Raw genomic sequence first — 15,522 nt, 5'->3', positions numbered from 1 at the left:
ATTACACAAAGGGAAACTTTAGTGATTTCTTAAATTCTCTTTACAGTTTGAAAATACCTGTGGGGTCTGATGTTTGCAATATGTTATGAGCGTATTTTCCCAGCTCTGGATCAGGCATGCTTTGTGAATTTTTAGCATGCTCCTATTGGGTTCACACTGCTTTTCCTGGTGTCCTTGGTCTGCAGCAAGCAGAGTTTCAGGGCCGGGGTTTTTGTTTTGTATCTCTTCCTGGGCTGTGCCCACATGGCCACACTACATTGAAAAAAGACATAAAAAAAAAGCCCGATTCATGTGATTGGATGCATTCTTGGACTCAAAGAAAGTATAAGAGGAAATGTCAGCCACATTCCTTTAACCCTAGCAGTAACTTTAGCTTTGGTAATTATAATCTCCTGATGAGCTCATCTGCCCAAATCTAGATGATTTAAAGTTTCCAAAGCTGTTTATGGGACTTAAGAATGCTGGTATTCAGCTTAATAAAAGATCTGTCTAATTGGTCTTAAAATTGTGTTCAGTATTTGGAAGTGTTTAGTTTTCAACTTTAATGTATTAAAAAAAAAAAAAAAAAAGAAAAAAAATAAGCTGGCAATTTGAATACCAGTAATTGTTGTCCACACAACACACTTTTAAATTCTACACTCCATAAATATGTCATCATTTGTTTAGTTTTAGACCCACCTTGGAAGCATGTGGGGAAAACACTGTAATCTTCACACAGTAAGATTCCTGTGTCTAACACCAGTACTGCTTTTCCTTCTTTTCTTGCACCAGCATTGGGCATTTTCCACCCCCATGATGCTTGTGTCAAATTTACTCTATAAGCTATAATCAGAGTCTATATTTTAGGAGGCTTGGTATCTTTAATGGCTAGTCAGCCATTTACATCTTCCTTTTTAATAAACACATGCTAAAAATGCAAGTGGCTATGTTTTATTCATTTGATTGTGCCTCAAATTGTAATCCCTAGGTGTAACCAGAACTATGTACCTTAGAGTTTCCTCTTTTTGAAAGCTGAGTAAAACGGGCAAGTTAGGCAAAAGTACACATTTTAAGGGCACAAGTTGCTTTTCCTTGTATTGAAAGCACAGATGTCATCACTATGGAAGAAAACAGTTTTCCTGCTCTTCAGTTTTAGATAAAAGTCTAAGTCAGAAAGTTCAGATCAGTTCTTGACTTCCCGTTTTCTTTAAGAGTTTCTCAGCTCTGTGCGTCAGAAGGGTCAGTTACTTCACATGCAAGAAAAGCACCAAGTGTGGAAGTTAGATCACCCAGACGAAAGAAACTCAAGACTTTGTAAGGAGCTCCTCCACAGATGTAAACAGAAGAACTTTGGCTTTTGCAGGGTGAGATCCATAATCATTAACTCATTTTACTTAGAAAAACTCTTTTGGTCTCAGACAATTCAGTAGGAAGGTAAGGTCTTTTACTGTAAGTGAAAATGAAGTAAATTAAGCTCATCTCCAGCAGGAGTACTGAGAACCATAAGGTAAAGGCTTTCCTAGTGAAGGTGTCCAGGTAGAATTTTGTGGATCCTGGACACGTGTTTTGATCTTGATGACTGCTCAGCTTCATCCTCAGTACTCAGGAATTTTAAGGGTTCTCCAGAACTGAAAGGTGGGCTATACAATTTGTATTTCTTTTTACTTGCTGAATGAAACCAAGCCATGTGCTCGGCCTCATGGAGGGCCTTTGCCTGGGTGGCTGTGACATGACATCAGGAATCTGAACCCTGGGGAACATTTCAGGCATCAGTCTCCAAATGTGTTGCACAAAGAGAAAATCTGGGGGTGAAAACATCCTCAGCATTTGGCAGCAAAAAGAAAGAGCAGTGCTGTGAGTGGGTACTCAGCCAGCAGGGGAGGGAGTTGGAGAGAGAGACTGTGTCCTGCTTAATGCGTGATCCTCTCTGTGCTGGGACAAGAGAGTGAGCAAGAGTGCGGTTACTGTCTGCCTGCCCAACCCTTTTGATCCAGAGGGGACAGTGGTGCTCTGTGGGGAGGAAGGAGAGATGCAACGGTGGAGTCAGAACAGGAGGAATGAGAGGAGGTAGGATGAAGGATACTGGGGAGGTGGGGGCAGGAATCAGCCCCTGGCTGCAGTAAGTTGTTATGTGTGGCTCAAAGTAGCACGGGAGAGTTCATTTGGGAAGCTAGTACAGAACAGTTCTCACTCACACCGTGATTTGATTCATAAAAGCATGCCCTGTAGAGCACAGGCTGAAATTGAAGGCCATCTTCCTCTTCAGATTTGTGGTTTTGGGTTTTCACATGGAAGCAGCTTCTCAGGTTTAGGTTGGATAGTATATGAATAGACTTAAATGGTTCTTCAACACAAGACATGATTTTAGGCTGCATAACAGCTAGAGAGAGGACAATTCATGGCACAAATAACACAGTAGTGTTAATTTCTTTATTGACTATACAGGGAAACTAAAATTAGAAGTGTTGATGAATGTTATAAGTTCCCTTCACAGCCTAACTGCACCACAGGCTACGTGATCCTTTACTCTGTGCTGTTCAGAACCACATCTGTTTGCTGTTATTGTTTAGCCATGCAGCTAAACAACAGTATTTTACTGTTTCAGCTGACAGCAGCAGGGTAAGGAACGTGGTTCCTTTCAAAACTGCCTCAGCAAATGACAACGTTGCTGAAGGTTTAGTCACCTGCTTGTCAAGGGCTGGTACAGTAAGGTAGACAAACTGGAAAACCTGGTATTGCATAGCTGAGAGCTGTAGTTCGGACGACTAGGCAAATCGATACTTCCTCCACCTCCCGTTTCTCCATAGCTAGCGTAGATGACTTTATTTGTCCAAGGAATTCCCCTTATTTATCAGTGTTTTGGCATCACTCCTGTGAAAACTATCCCAAGTCTCCCTGTTACTGTCTCCAGCCTCGTACCAGACCTGCTACTGACCATAACTGCAGCTGAAACCAGAAGGAAATGAGTTGCCTCCGTGCTTGCTTCAGAGACAGAGGTCCTCGCACAGAGACAGAAGCTATGGAAAGGCAAAGCTCTGCTCAGGAGCATGACATTATTGAATTACAAGAAGATAATGTGGATGAAAGTGAGGCTGATCACGGCAAGCCTCTGAACACTCAAACAAGAAAGGTAGGAATTTCACTTGCTCATTTGATGCTTGCTGTTGGGGAAAATACCACACACCAAGGGAAACAACACTTTGCAGGTAGAACTTGTAGGGGTGGTTTAATTTGTTGTTTGAGGGAGAGGGAAAGGTTATTCACTTGAAAGTAAAAGCTGAAGACCTGTTAAACATATTTCTTTTCTTCTTCTCAATTAAGTATTCTAATTTTGGAGTGGGATTTTAAGCTTTTCTATTTTTTGTGCTTGGCTGTTTGTGAACTTTAACTTAAGAAATTAAGTTGTAATTGGTACTGTGAGTTTTTCTTTTTCTTTTCACGTGCTGTCAGTGCAATTTGGGCTCAAAACTAGACAGGAGAAAAGTTGAAACTCATATTTTAAAAACAGGCTTTCTTTCAGAACAAATTAATTGGAAAACAGCTCTGCCAAAAGAATAGGATGTCCTGAAACCAACCGTGCTGGATTCTCTCCCTTTTTACCTTTGAGTAATTTTTAGTAGCTAACAATTATGAATTTGTATGAATAGAGTACCCCAAAGCCTCAAGACCAGTATGTGAGCCCTGAGAGAGGTAGCTCCCAGCATTTAGCTTGAAGCTATAGAACAGACTAACGCTGGCAGAGCAGAAATATATACTCCCAGGTGACTGTTGTTCCGTGATTTTCATTACTTACTCAGTGGGCTATCTGTAGCAGAGCTAAGAAGTTTCCCACTTTTCTGTAGGGATGGCTGAGCCCTCCTGAGAGCTCATCTGTATTAGTCACACCACCCCTCCCTTCCTGCTCCCAGCAGAGCCACAGCGACTGCTTCCTCATGTGAGCCCTGCTGATCATCTCTGTGGGCTGGTTCGTTCCACCAGCCAGGCAAAAAACCCATTTACTCTGCTGTATTGGGGGGCAGTTACTTCTCCTCTGGTCTGGTAAGCTGAATCAGCTCGCTGCGGGGTCAGACGTATTCTAGGGAGATGCAAAGAGGAACAGGAGAGGGTGGAGGAGAGGCAGGGGTGAGTGAGATCCGCTCAGCTATTTTGAGAAACTTTACCCTTAACTTTCTGTTTAGCCTTTCCCTTCCCAGCACTGAGTTTTCATTGGGAGTCTGTTTCTGCTGATTTTGGCAATTAGCTTCCCGTCCTTTAGGGACTGCTGGAAAATGATCATGCTCTGCTTCCTGCTTAGGTGGCAGGTTAATCCAAAGGATCGCCCTGTTCACTGGGGAGAGATTTTCTCTGCTGCTGCTCCCTCCCAGCAGGCTTGTGAGGTACATGGGCAATGTCCAGAGGGTGTAGGGATAGTTGTGGAGCTGAATGTTTGCTTCAGATCAAGCCAGTTTGTTATGCGTGACTAAGAATGACGCTTTTGTGATGGTCTAAATATGTGGCTCAATCGAAACTTGGGCTTGATAGCAGTCTGTCTTAACCAATATTACTATGACTGATTTCATAGTTGCACTCTAAGCAGTACTTACTGGCTTCTTTTTCTTTTTTCAGACATAAAACGGTATGCTAGTGTCAAGTATTGAAGCTTCATTCTTCTAATACATTTTAAAAATCAAATAGAAAATATGTATGTAAACATGATCATACCTAAAAACATGCTGTAAACTAAACCATATTCAACCTTTGCCCTTTGTTCTCCACCAAAGTTCCGCATGCAGGGGTGTCTGCAGACTGCTTTCCCTTTCTCTGCCCCTGTGCCTGGAGAAATGACTTCTGTAAGATCTTTCTGTGGGTGTTTGTTTTCTCCCTCTTCATCTGCCACCCCCCAAAGCAGCTTTAAGCCAGCTGGTGGATGTCAGCTGAATTCAGTGAAAGGCTGTTATGCTGGGTTCTTAGAAAGTTTAAAAAGTAAAGGAAGGAAACCTGGGTTAATATTCCAGCCAGCAGTTGGTTCCTGCCAATCTGCATGCGTGTGGCCCAGACAACCTACAGCATGTGCTTTTCCTTTCCTGTTACTGATGTCAAAAAAGATGTGGACTTTAATGCTGAGTTTATGGTGGCTGGGGAGGAGGAGGAAGAGGAATTAAAAAGGCAGCATGTTCTCCTTAGGAGTTCATGCCCTTCCTTCAGTCTTCTGGCTATGGAACAAAATAGTTGGAGTTATTTGTTTTGCTATGTCACCTAAGCCTTGTTTTTTTGGTTTTTTGTTTTTTTTTTTTTTTTTTAATGTTAGTACTCCTGGGGTAACTAATTAAAAGACTGATTTCTGCCATGGTCTTAAATATTACTAAAAATTAAATGAAAGTTCAGTATTGTCCTTTCTCTCCTGTATGATCATACATGTATAGACAGTTGCTTTGAAGAAAATTTCCTTGTGATCCCCTAGAATGGGTGAGATTTGTAATAAACTTTCTGTTAACTGTACTCAATAGCCCTTAAGTTTCCAATCTTCTGAAGAAAAAGGGCATCAGCTGTAAAAGTCTCAAATTTTTATGTTGTTTTTTAATGCAGTTGTATCTAATCATTAGCAGTCCATTTGCTTTGGGTGCTGGCACCCAGGAGCTATGCAAATTGATATCATCATTGTTGTAGAGGTGAATGATTCTGGAAATTCCTCCATAGACACCTTTTTGGATGGGAGAGATGGCAGACATTAAAAGGACAGCTTGTGGAACATGCAAATCAAATTGATGTGGTTTTAAAAAAAAATTGTGAGCCATAAAAGCACCTTTGTCGCACCTTAGTTTCATGGTCAATTCAGGAGTTGGAAATTCTGCACAAATGGGGAATGATATGTCTCTTGAGTAGTAACTTGTCTGTAAATGTCCTTTGTCTTCTGCAGGTCTACATTCCCACCTGCAGCAGTAGTTAGTGGTGAGAACCTCTGGTGTAGGGCATTGCTTACCAATGAGACTTTCCCATCTACATGGAGCTTTTGTTTCTAAATGTGATAGAAGGGACATGCTTTGATATTTTTTCCACCTTATGTCATTAATCAATATGCCCTTTCCTTTTATAACTAGGAGAGAGATCACTGGAAATCATGCAGGAATGTAGTTTTCTGGAAGTGTAAACTATGGATGGTTATAACTACAATCTTTCTGGTATTCTTCCTGGTCATTCTCATCAGCCTAATTCTGTACTCTAGTAAGTATCTCACTCTTGGTTCAACCTCTGATACAAATGTACAAGATGTAAAATCTAATATAACACAAATTGGACAGCAGCAGACTTTAAACTCCTGTAAAGTCCTGAAGGGACTGGGTTGCTGATTTCAGTGGGTGGTGTGTTGAGTAGTGGATGTGAACGATTTTATTTTAGCAGGCAGCAAGCTACTTGTATCCTGATCAGATGGCAATTCCAGTTTGTAGCTAAGTGAGAAAATGTTATGAGAACAGATTCAGCCATAAGGATGGAAATGGTGCTTGTAATGATCACTTGCATCCCCTCACATGATGTCAGTGCCTGTCAGGCTCCCGAAGCAGCTGACTCTCGCTAATGGGGGCGGGTGATTGACCTCCATGTGCTGTCACTTTTTTTCAGGTGGCTTGCACTTTCTTTCTGTCACTCCCAGTCAGTCATTACCTAGAAAATCTGTGAGAAAGACACCTTGGAGAAAGCCAAGAGGGTTTTTCTTTTTCAATGCTTCTGCTAAATGGAATTTTTTCCTCTGCTTTCTATCTCCTTTTGAATATTAGATGTTTACACAGATGAGGATGACTACTGGGATCCTGATGCACTACTAAATAGTGGATTTTGTCGCAATTTTTCGGGAACGTTGGAGTTACTGTGTGGTCTCCCACACCTTTTCTCTGAAGACATTACTAAGAGGGTATGTGTTGATGTGGTTCTTGGCAAAGCTGATTCTGCTTGTAACATAGAATCAGCGTTTTCCTTTTTAAGAAGTTTCTGTTTCTCTGTGTAGCAACTCAGTCATTTGTAAGTCCGCATGAAATTCTGAGTTGTACTTTTTCTACTATAATTTTAAGTCCTGATCTAGAAAAAAAGAATTTTCTGCTTTTGAGCACACATTTTGTTTATGCTGATTTAAAAACAAAACAAAACAAAACAACAATGCACCTGATATTTTTGCCAAATTTGAATAATGGTTGGGACATAGTCTTTACCTTTTTCATAGAATCGTTGAATAATTTAGGTTAGGAGGGGACTGTGAAGTCATCTAAACCCAATGTTGGCTAAAATCCTGTGTGTTGTGTTTTCCTGTAAGTACACGGTGGCAGCTCAGCAGGCATGGCAGTGCTGATTTAGACTTATTGTGGAAAGGGAGTCTCACTAGTGAGACCCTTCCCTCTACCAAGTAAGAATAGAAGGGCTTTTTGGTACTAATGAAAACACAAGACAAACAACATATATTGCATGTGGCAACATGAGCATGCACTTCTAGTTCACCCTGAATGCCTCCATTTTGTTAAGGTAATATAGTAATCACTCAAACACACAGATTAACTTGTCTGTCAAGCTTAAAGGCATTGTGTACTTTTTCCAGGGCAGATATTTGCTGATATTTCACCTTCAGCGCCTGTGCTTATGGCCCTTAAAACACCTTGTACGAATGATTTGCTGTAAGTTCTTTTATGGGGAAGAGAGAGTGAACAAAATAAATATTTTTTTCTTTTATTTTTTCTCTCCAAGTTAACAGATGTCTACAGTTCATCTCCAGCTCTAGGACGCTACTTTAGGTCAGCTCAGGTGCTTTATTTCAGGTAAGCAAGTTCTGTCACCAATATTATCTGAAAATTGCAGGCTTTTCAGAGACATACATGTGCCTGTGTAAATATGCATGACATTTAAATCAGTGAAAAATAGGTTGTTTGGGTGAAGTTACATATGTAAGTAGTGAAAAACAGTTGAAGGACCCTCTGGTGTAAATGGCAAGTGCTGCTAAGAATATATAATGACAATGTTGTTGCTATTAAGTATCTCTGTCTTTGTTTCCAAGTGAAGCCCTTAATAAACATATTCAGTGATATTTATTAAAAGGAGAATGAGCTGCTCGGACCACTAGAGATTGAGATGGCTTAAATATGCTTAAATAATTAAAACAGGGTTTGTGGGGAGGGGTGAACTGCTTTCTTCCTGAAAGAGCTAAAGGCAACAGGGATGTACAAATCATGAAAGCCAACGCAATGATATTGCATTGCTGGTTTGTTTGGACCACTTTTCCCCCTCACCTTTTTTGGTCAACAGGAGCAAATCTCAAAGCAGCAGCATGTTGGAGAGACTGGTGGAACAACAGTGAGAGGCAGAGCAGGCAGCGCCGTGGAGGCTAGGCTAGGCTGGGTGGGAGACACTTGCACATGAAGGAGAAGCTCAGCCACCAAAAGCTGGTGGAGCCAGAGGAGGAGTAGTGGTGGGAAGAAGGGGAAAAGCACCCAGGCCTGCTTTGCAGGGGTAACAGAAAGCTTCAAGCTGGAACATAGGGAGGATCTTCCTCTCAGCAGAAACTGTCACTGGAGGAAGGCGAAGGAGTTCACTGTGTGTGAGACTGTCAAATTTTAATCTGTGGTAATACCACAGATTTACAACAGGGGGGAGTCTGAGCAGTAGATGGAAGAGTGGGGCTGGAAAGATCAGGTGCAGCACGGTCCTTCTGTGGAGAGGTAGAAGGGAGGCAACGGAAGGCAATCAAAGAGCTTCTCCAAGGACTTCTGAAAAAGCACTTACAAAATGGGTTAGAAAGACAGGAGAAAACCAAGGAAAGTAGATTTGTAAAGTCCCAAGGCCCATGAGAGAGCAAGGACAGAGGAGGAGCCCCCTTGGAAGGGACAGTCCCGAGGGCACTTTGGGGAATGTGCTCCCCTGTACTTCCAGCCTGGGGTATGCCAGCGCAGTTAAATGAATGAGCTATAGTTCCTTAGCCTTACTGGTAAAAATTATTGTTTAGATCATCAAGTACAAAGCTGTAGTTCTGCATAAATACTGACTAGCTGATTTCTCTCCCCCCTCCCTCTGCTTTGTGCATATGTGTCTCTGCCTCTTTGTCTCTCTCTCTGTCTTTCCTTTTCTTTTCCTCCATCCAGCTACTTTTTTTATGTTTTAAATTCTGTGAGTACAAAGTCTAACTGTCAAATTGTAGTCAGTGGATTTGGTAGACCGCAAACAATGAAATCTCCAGAGATAAACTTCAGTTCCGTGGTTTGCGTAATCCACTCCGGAGCTGAGTTAGGAGCCCGGGTGGGTGGCTCCAGGTACAGCTAGCAGGACAGCAAATATTTCTGCAGGTTCTTAGCTAACCTGTGCATGAGATACTGCAGCACCTCTTATCGTTATGTACTTGTGAAGCACAGGTGCTGAAAACCTCACCCCAATAGGACACATGTCCAATTGCCCTTTGTGCATTTGAAAGCATGTCTCAGGTTGGCTACAGGTTATGTTCCCAGTTCTTATTTCTGTTAATGTCAAGAGCTGTTCTGAGAAGGGAGGGGGAGGAGGAAACTGGAATCTTTGATGGCAGTTTTCTTTAAAAATGCTTTTCTTCAGAACAAGTTTAAAAAAATCTGCGCCAACGTTGATATAAAAAGTCAGTCTTCTCAAAAAATAAATGATCCAGTGGGGACTTGAAGGCATTCATTCTTGACTTTGTTTTTCAGTAATGAAAACTCCACTGTATTTTATCAGCTAGAGTTTTCTGTACCACCATCAATAGAGGGGTTTATGGAAAACACAATGAATCCAGATTTTATAAGGAATGTTTTACGTCAAAATATTTATGATGAAGATGATACTTTTAATCCTGGGACATCTGAATGTAACAGGTTAAAGCTGGACCCAACTTCTCTCACATTAACATGTAAGTGCTGTACGTTAGAGGGACTGTTTCTTTACAAAGAGCAGAAGTATTTACTTGAATGGAGGGAAATCTTTCTGGAAATATTTTGAGATTTTTTGGTAAATATATTTTGCACAACAGAATTAAGAAAATTGTAAAATACTTAGTTTTCAAGAAAGTCTAGATATGCTTAATTTATAACCTAGGATTGACTGTTTGGTTCTCTGATGAGAAAGAGAGTACTGATGAGACCAGTTAGCTACAGACTCCCACCAAAGCTTTTCTGATCTCCTCTTGTGTTTTATGCATAAAAAGAAAATCTCCTCATATGTGTGCACCATAACAGGGAGCCAAAGAATTAAAAATGTTTCTCCTCATTGTATGTTCGTTACTGAGTGCTTATAAAACAAATTTTAATCCATGCAAAATAAGATAAATAATTTGGGAGTGAACTTCTGAATTTTTCACAGTCAAGGATGAAAAAGCCTCCTGATTTTTGTCTTTTCAGAGTTTTTTGGGAAAATTTATTATGCGCAGATACCTTTTAAAGGAACCAAATGTTCATTCTTCCAGGTTTTCTAGGTAGCTATTCCAATGTCTACTAGTGACTAGGCAGTGATTCCAATGCATTTAGATTTGTCTTGGTTGAAATGTCAGTATAAGAGTCCTATGAGCTTTGCAGTTTTACTGAAAACAATGCACAGATCTGCTTCCCCCCAACCCCCAACTTACCGAGCCACACCTGTGTGCTTTCAGAATAGTTCTAGCCTAGCACATCACCATACAGTGTACATAAGTAAGATTTGTGATTAACTTATATTGATTTTTCTTGGTACTCTTATCAAGAGGCAAGAGAGCAACAAGTCATGAGTTCCAATTCTCAGTATCATTTTGTTCCTTATATATTGACAGGATTCATAGAAAATGTAGTGTAAGAGGGACAGGAAAGAATATGCTGAAATATATAACTAAAGTTTCATTTTAATGTTAATAATTTACTGTTTTAACTTTCAGAGAAATGATGGAAAGACTCCTCATCTTCCTCACTTACTAGAAGAGATGGGCTTCTCCTATCTATTACTAATCCCAGGGCAAGGAGCTGTTCATTAGGTAGAACCACTTCTAAATATGTTGTCCTGTAAATACTTTCTGTGATGCAATATTGTAAATGGAAAATGTAGTATATTTATACCAGTGTTGTACTCCTGTAACACCTCTACCTCCTTTATTGTTGTCCTGATGTCTCAATAACCCATTTCATTCTTGTGAAAATCATGTATCTTGTCTGATACATGCTCTGTTGACTTTGAAAGCTTTGCTTTGCCTTGCCTTAAGGATAAATCTGGATTCCCTTCACAGGCTATAAAAGCAGCTCCTTTCTTATTTTCTTGGTTTATCCAAAATTATCTGCACAGCTTCATCCTTAATGCTTACTTCCACCCATGCTCATGTCTGTTACTTTTTTCCCTGCTAACTTCATATGCCATGTTTCCCTGTGGTTCTTTCCTCATAAAACAACCCAGAAACTTAAACATCCTCTCTATTTTCTTTAATAACATGGAAGACCTTGCCACTAGCTTCTTAAGTGAACTTTCACTCTCATCATTCCCTTGTTTATCCTACAGTCTTCCTGGATAAGGTGGTATATGCTCTATTTTTCTCTTCTGTAATGTGAAATATCAATGAAGGAAGAAACATCAGGAAGAAACATGTCTTGTTCACTAATGCATCTGAATGCCACAAGAATCTTTCAAGGGTCAAATTGGCTGTGTGCTCTAATAATTAGCTACTGGTGCTAGCAAATAGATAGCTATTTGACCCACATTTATAAATCCAAGGAGAAACTAGTCTATACCCTTGATTATAATTCCTGTCCCAGCAGTGGGGATAAAAATGAACAGATGTAAGGTATTTGCCTTAATAAGGCAGCATATAGTTGTTCTTGTTGACAAGAGATTAGATGAACCAATGTCAAGAGAAAGGTGCTGAAGCAGACCATGTTGGCCAGTGTGGCGTGAGAGTTATAGACAGTAACTGGCTATAACATGAAAGATGAAAATTAAACATTAACTTTACACAGAATGAAATGGATTCACTACCATGTTAGTGAGTATAGCTTCTTGTCATTTGTTTATAACCAGTATAAATGTTAGTACTGTTGGATAGACAGATTTATTTTAAGAAACCTTTTGTATTGTGAGAAATATCTTAAGGGAAATTGTATTTCTCTTTTTCCAATATTGCTATTTTATTTAAGGAGTAATCTGACAAATGTAAAATGCATTAAATTATTTACTTTTACTCTTAAAGTGATTATTTTCGTTCTTCAACATCTCCAATCTTTCAACTGTTTGAGTTGGAAAATAACCATCAGAATTCTAAACACTGAAAGCAGTATGAAGAGTCTGTCTGACACAGCTGTGCACTCAAATTCGTATTTGTTGTTGCTCGAGTTTTAACTGAGCCTGGGAAACAGTCTGGACCAAATTAGTAGTTTGTTTGGCTCTCATATTTGTGGGTAATTCTGACCCATCTTGATTTGTAAGATGTAGCGTTAGCTGTAAGAATCATCATTTCTCTTGATGCAGTATTCTGTGCAGCATACAACTAGAAGAGATGTTCCTCCTGATTCTTACACTGGAGGGGTGATAAAAGTCATGGTTTGTATGGTTTGTCCCAAAAACAGCAGGCTATGAAAACACCAGCAGCAAATAAATAATTTGCCTTTGAGATGCTGCTTGATCTTACTGCTCTGACACAAATGACTGAATCTGTCCTTGAACACTTACTTATTTTAATGCTGTTTCTAGGAACTGAAAAATAATATAATGATTATGCTTCTTTATTGTGATACCCCTGTGTGCTTTAGGAGTCAACAGAAACAAGGAGGAGCCAAGCATTCTTTTTTTTTCCTAGCCATTCTCCTCTGCCCCAGTACCTTTACCCCAGCAATTCACAGGAAAGAAGAAGGTGGAGTTGGAGCAAGATGTTGTGATAAACAACAGAAAATGTCCAACTTTACAGTCTACTTCCAGTCAAGCTTTGAACTCTCATTGAAGAAAATGTCAAAAAATTACAAAAAGTGGTTTCTGTTCTTATATCTTTGAGGTAAATTAATCATGTAAAAGAAAATAACCAATTAATTATGACATCCATTAGGGACAGAGCAGTGTGAAAACACATTATTTCATCAAATTAGATATTTTATGTGGATGCTTAATGTTAATTTCATTAGAAGGGGTGTGGGTAATATTTCAATGACTGAGGCAACTGAGACATTGTTAAAAAGGAGGATAAAAGATAGTTCTGGTAATTCAGTTTGTGGAGTGTGCCCTTTGAAATCTCACAGCAGGCAGTCATCTGTGTAGCCACAGCAGCCAGTACAAACTTTGGGCAGATTCAGCTGCCTGTCACTGTGGCAGTACCTGTAGAATACTGCCTGCATCATGCTAGCAGTGTTTCTGCATCAGTTTTAACTGTCTTCTAAGTGGCTGGAATTTTTTTTTTTACATGCAGTTTGTTGCCTTTTTTATTTAATTCCAACTTTGTTAAGACTTCACTCTAAGATTAGTAGTATTACATTGAAAGGGAGGGACAATTTTAGAAATGATTTATCAAAACTGTACATTGTATAATGGCATATATCAAACAGGCCAGAGAAACTTTGCAAAAAAGCAAGCGAACCTAACACAGGTTCTATTCTTTCATTTAAAAAACAAAACACCCTTGAAACAAACAAACAAATAACCAAACAAGAAGGGGTGTTTTCATTGTATTTTGAAATTTCTAGCAGCAGTTCTGTAAGACATCTTTTTAAAACTAAGTACTGTAAAAGTCTGGAAGAATGTGCAGCCTCAGTTGCTTCTGTCTTACAAGGGCAGTTGCTACTAATTCCTCTTGGTTTAATTGTCAAGTCAGGTACCCTGTCCATGTCTCTTTCTCTAATCACCTTTTCAGGGACAGATTTGTCTCATTGGAAATGATTGGCAGATTTGTCCTAATGAATAAACTTGGTAACAAGGGGGAGATGTTTGTTTGAAAACCTGGCAGAAGTAGGATGGTTAGCAAGGCTGTACACGTTTAAGTAAAAGAGTGTCTTGGTAGCAGAAAGTGTCCATTTCTAAGCTATCAGGACATAATCATATTCACTGTGCTCTTCATCTCTGGTGATATTTTCCTTCCTCTTGGGCACATTGACAAGTGTGTATTCTGCCTGATTATTGCTCTTAATCACAGAGGCTCCATGTTTTACGTCGTGCCTGACAGTAGAGTACCACAGTTCACTGGAATTCATAGCATCTTCTTTGGCAAAATCTTCCTGAGAGGGAGGGAGGAAGAGAGAGAGAGAGATGAGCTTCAACATAATTATACCCCGAAGAAGTTTGCAATGTGAGCAAATCTGGCATAGCCTCTGCGCTCACGCAGTGGTGTTGGCCAATGTACGTAGTACCGAGAACAGTTTGTAAATCCGCAGTCATTTCCCTGCTGTACAGGCTGTGGCTGGGCACCAGGAGCTCCCAACAACATGGGCACCCCTGGTGTGGATGGAGGGTGGAGGTCTGACTCTTGTCCTGAGGTTGGCAGTGCATGGTGGTAGGTTACATGGTAAAAAGCTCATCACCACCTGTGCAGAAGGGAGCACAGGCAGCACAGTCACAGATGGGGAGCCCAAATCACCCCCTGCACCAGCTTCCCCCAGGGCTGTCTCAGGAGAAATGTCATCCCAGTGAGCCCAGGGGGACGTCTGCCCAAGGAGTGAATGGGAGCAGGTGAGGGTGGAGGCAGAGTTACTTATCGATCCATGTGAGAGGAGAGCATCTGGGCTTTCCACAAGATTTAATATGGGGTGTTTAGGGGAGGAACTAAAGGGAGGCGGTCAAGGTGATTTGCAGAGTAAAAAGCACAGGAAAACAGAGGAATAAAGGGAGGGACAGGGGAGTCGTGGCCAGCTGAGAGAGAGACCATAGGGTCTGGGAGTCAACTGAGACCCCAAGTGTGTGTGTGTGTGTGTGTTTGTGTGTGTGTGTGTGTGTGCAGGAGACACACTATCCTGGAAGGGACCCTGGCCTCACAGGAGAGTCAGTGATGGCTAACCCCCTCTCTGGCTGCCCTCATCTCATGCTCTCCTTGAAAGCAGAGGGAGGAGAAGGAAGAGCCATTAATGAAGGAGGAGGTAAGACTGCGTGGGTAAATGCCTTCCCAACTCTGTTTAGACTTGTCCCTCTTTTTGCCTCTTGAAGGTGTTTGCTAATGGGTTGTGGGTGATTGTGCATCTGAATAGCTAGCAGGATGACTCATTAAATCTAAAGGGACAATGTGAACTGATTAAGTACTTGGATGAATGTGTTTGCCCTGGTGCTCTTGATTTGAACCCACTGGGTAATAAAGCCAGAAAGTACAGGCTTTTTATACTGGTATCCTCTATTGTCTACAGTAGTAGTAGTATTTTAAGTGGGTGTTGCTGATTTCATGCTGACATTTGTATCTACCTTTCACACTCTCTAAGTAGAACAGAGGTCTCTGCTCCACAGATTAATAAGCGCAAAGGTTTTGCTCTTATTTTTCAAACCTAGAAGTGAGAGTTGTTAGAATATTGTTCCTGATGAATCTGTCTCAGATTTTTCCAACTTATATAAATGATTTTCTCTGTTTAGATTCTGCTTGGTGTGAAATATTTCCTGACCTTGAGGACACTTCAC

General features: G+C 40.6%; 1 protein-coding gene across 4 annotated transcripts; it reads left to right on the top strand.

The window, feature by feature from the left end:
* Positions 1-1,253: 1,253 nt before the first annotated feature.
* CUNH3orf52 (chromosome unknown C3orf52 homolog) lies at positions 1,254-13,570 on the top strand. Of its 4 annotated transcripts, none has more exons than XM_033005140.2 (7): positions 1,254-1,343; positions 2,891-3,109; positions 6,057-6,180; positions 6,732-6,865; positions 7,687-7,757; positions 9,645-9,844; positions 10,838-12,075. In XM_033005140.2, coding segments are annotated over exons 2-7 (699 nt in total). In that variant the 5' UTR covers positions 1,254-1,343; positions 2,891-2,941; the 3' UTR covers positions 10,840-12,075. The 4 variants fall into 4 exon arrangements, 2 of the variants coding, with proteins under 2 accessions (XP_032861031.1, XP_032861030.1); XM_033005139.2 differs by lacking the exon at positions 1,254-1,343 and adding an exon at positions 1,817-2,046; XR_004408913.2 differs by lacking the exon at positions 1,254-1,343 and adding an exon at positions 12,740-13,570 and having other exon boundaries at positions 2,741-3,109; positions 10,838-10,933.
* Positions 13,571-15,522: the final 1,952 nt, after the last annotated feature.

Source organism: Tyto alba, unplaced genomic scaffold (genome assembly GCF_018691265.1).
Source record: "Tyto alba isolate M040663 unplaced genomic scaffold, T.alba_DEE_v4.0 Super-Scaffold_14, whole genome shotgun sequence".
Classification (NCBI taxonomy): domain Eukaryota; kingdom Metazoa; phylum Chordata; class Aves; order Strigiformes; family Tytonidae; genus Tyto; species Tyto alba.
This window is presented reverse-complemented; position numbering and strand designations above follow the sequence as displayed.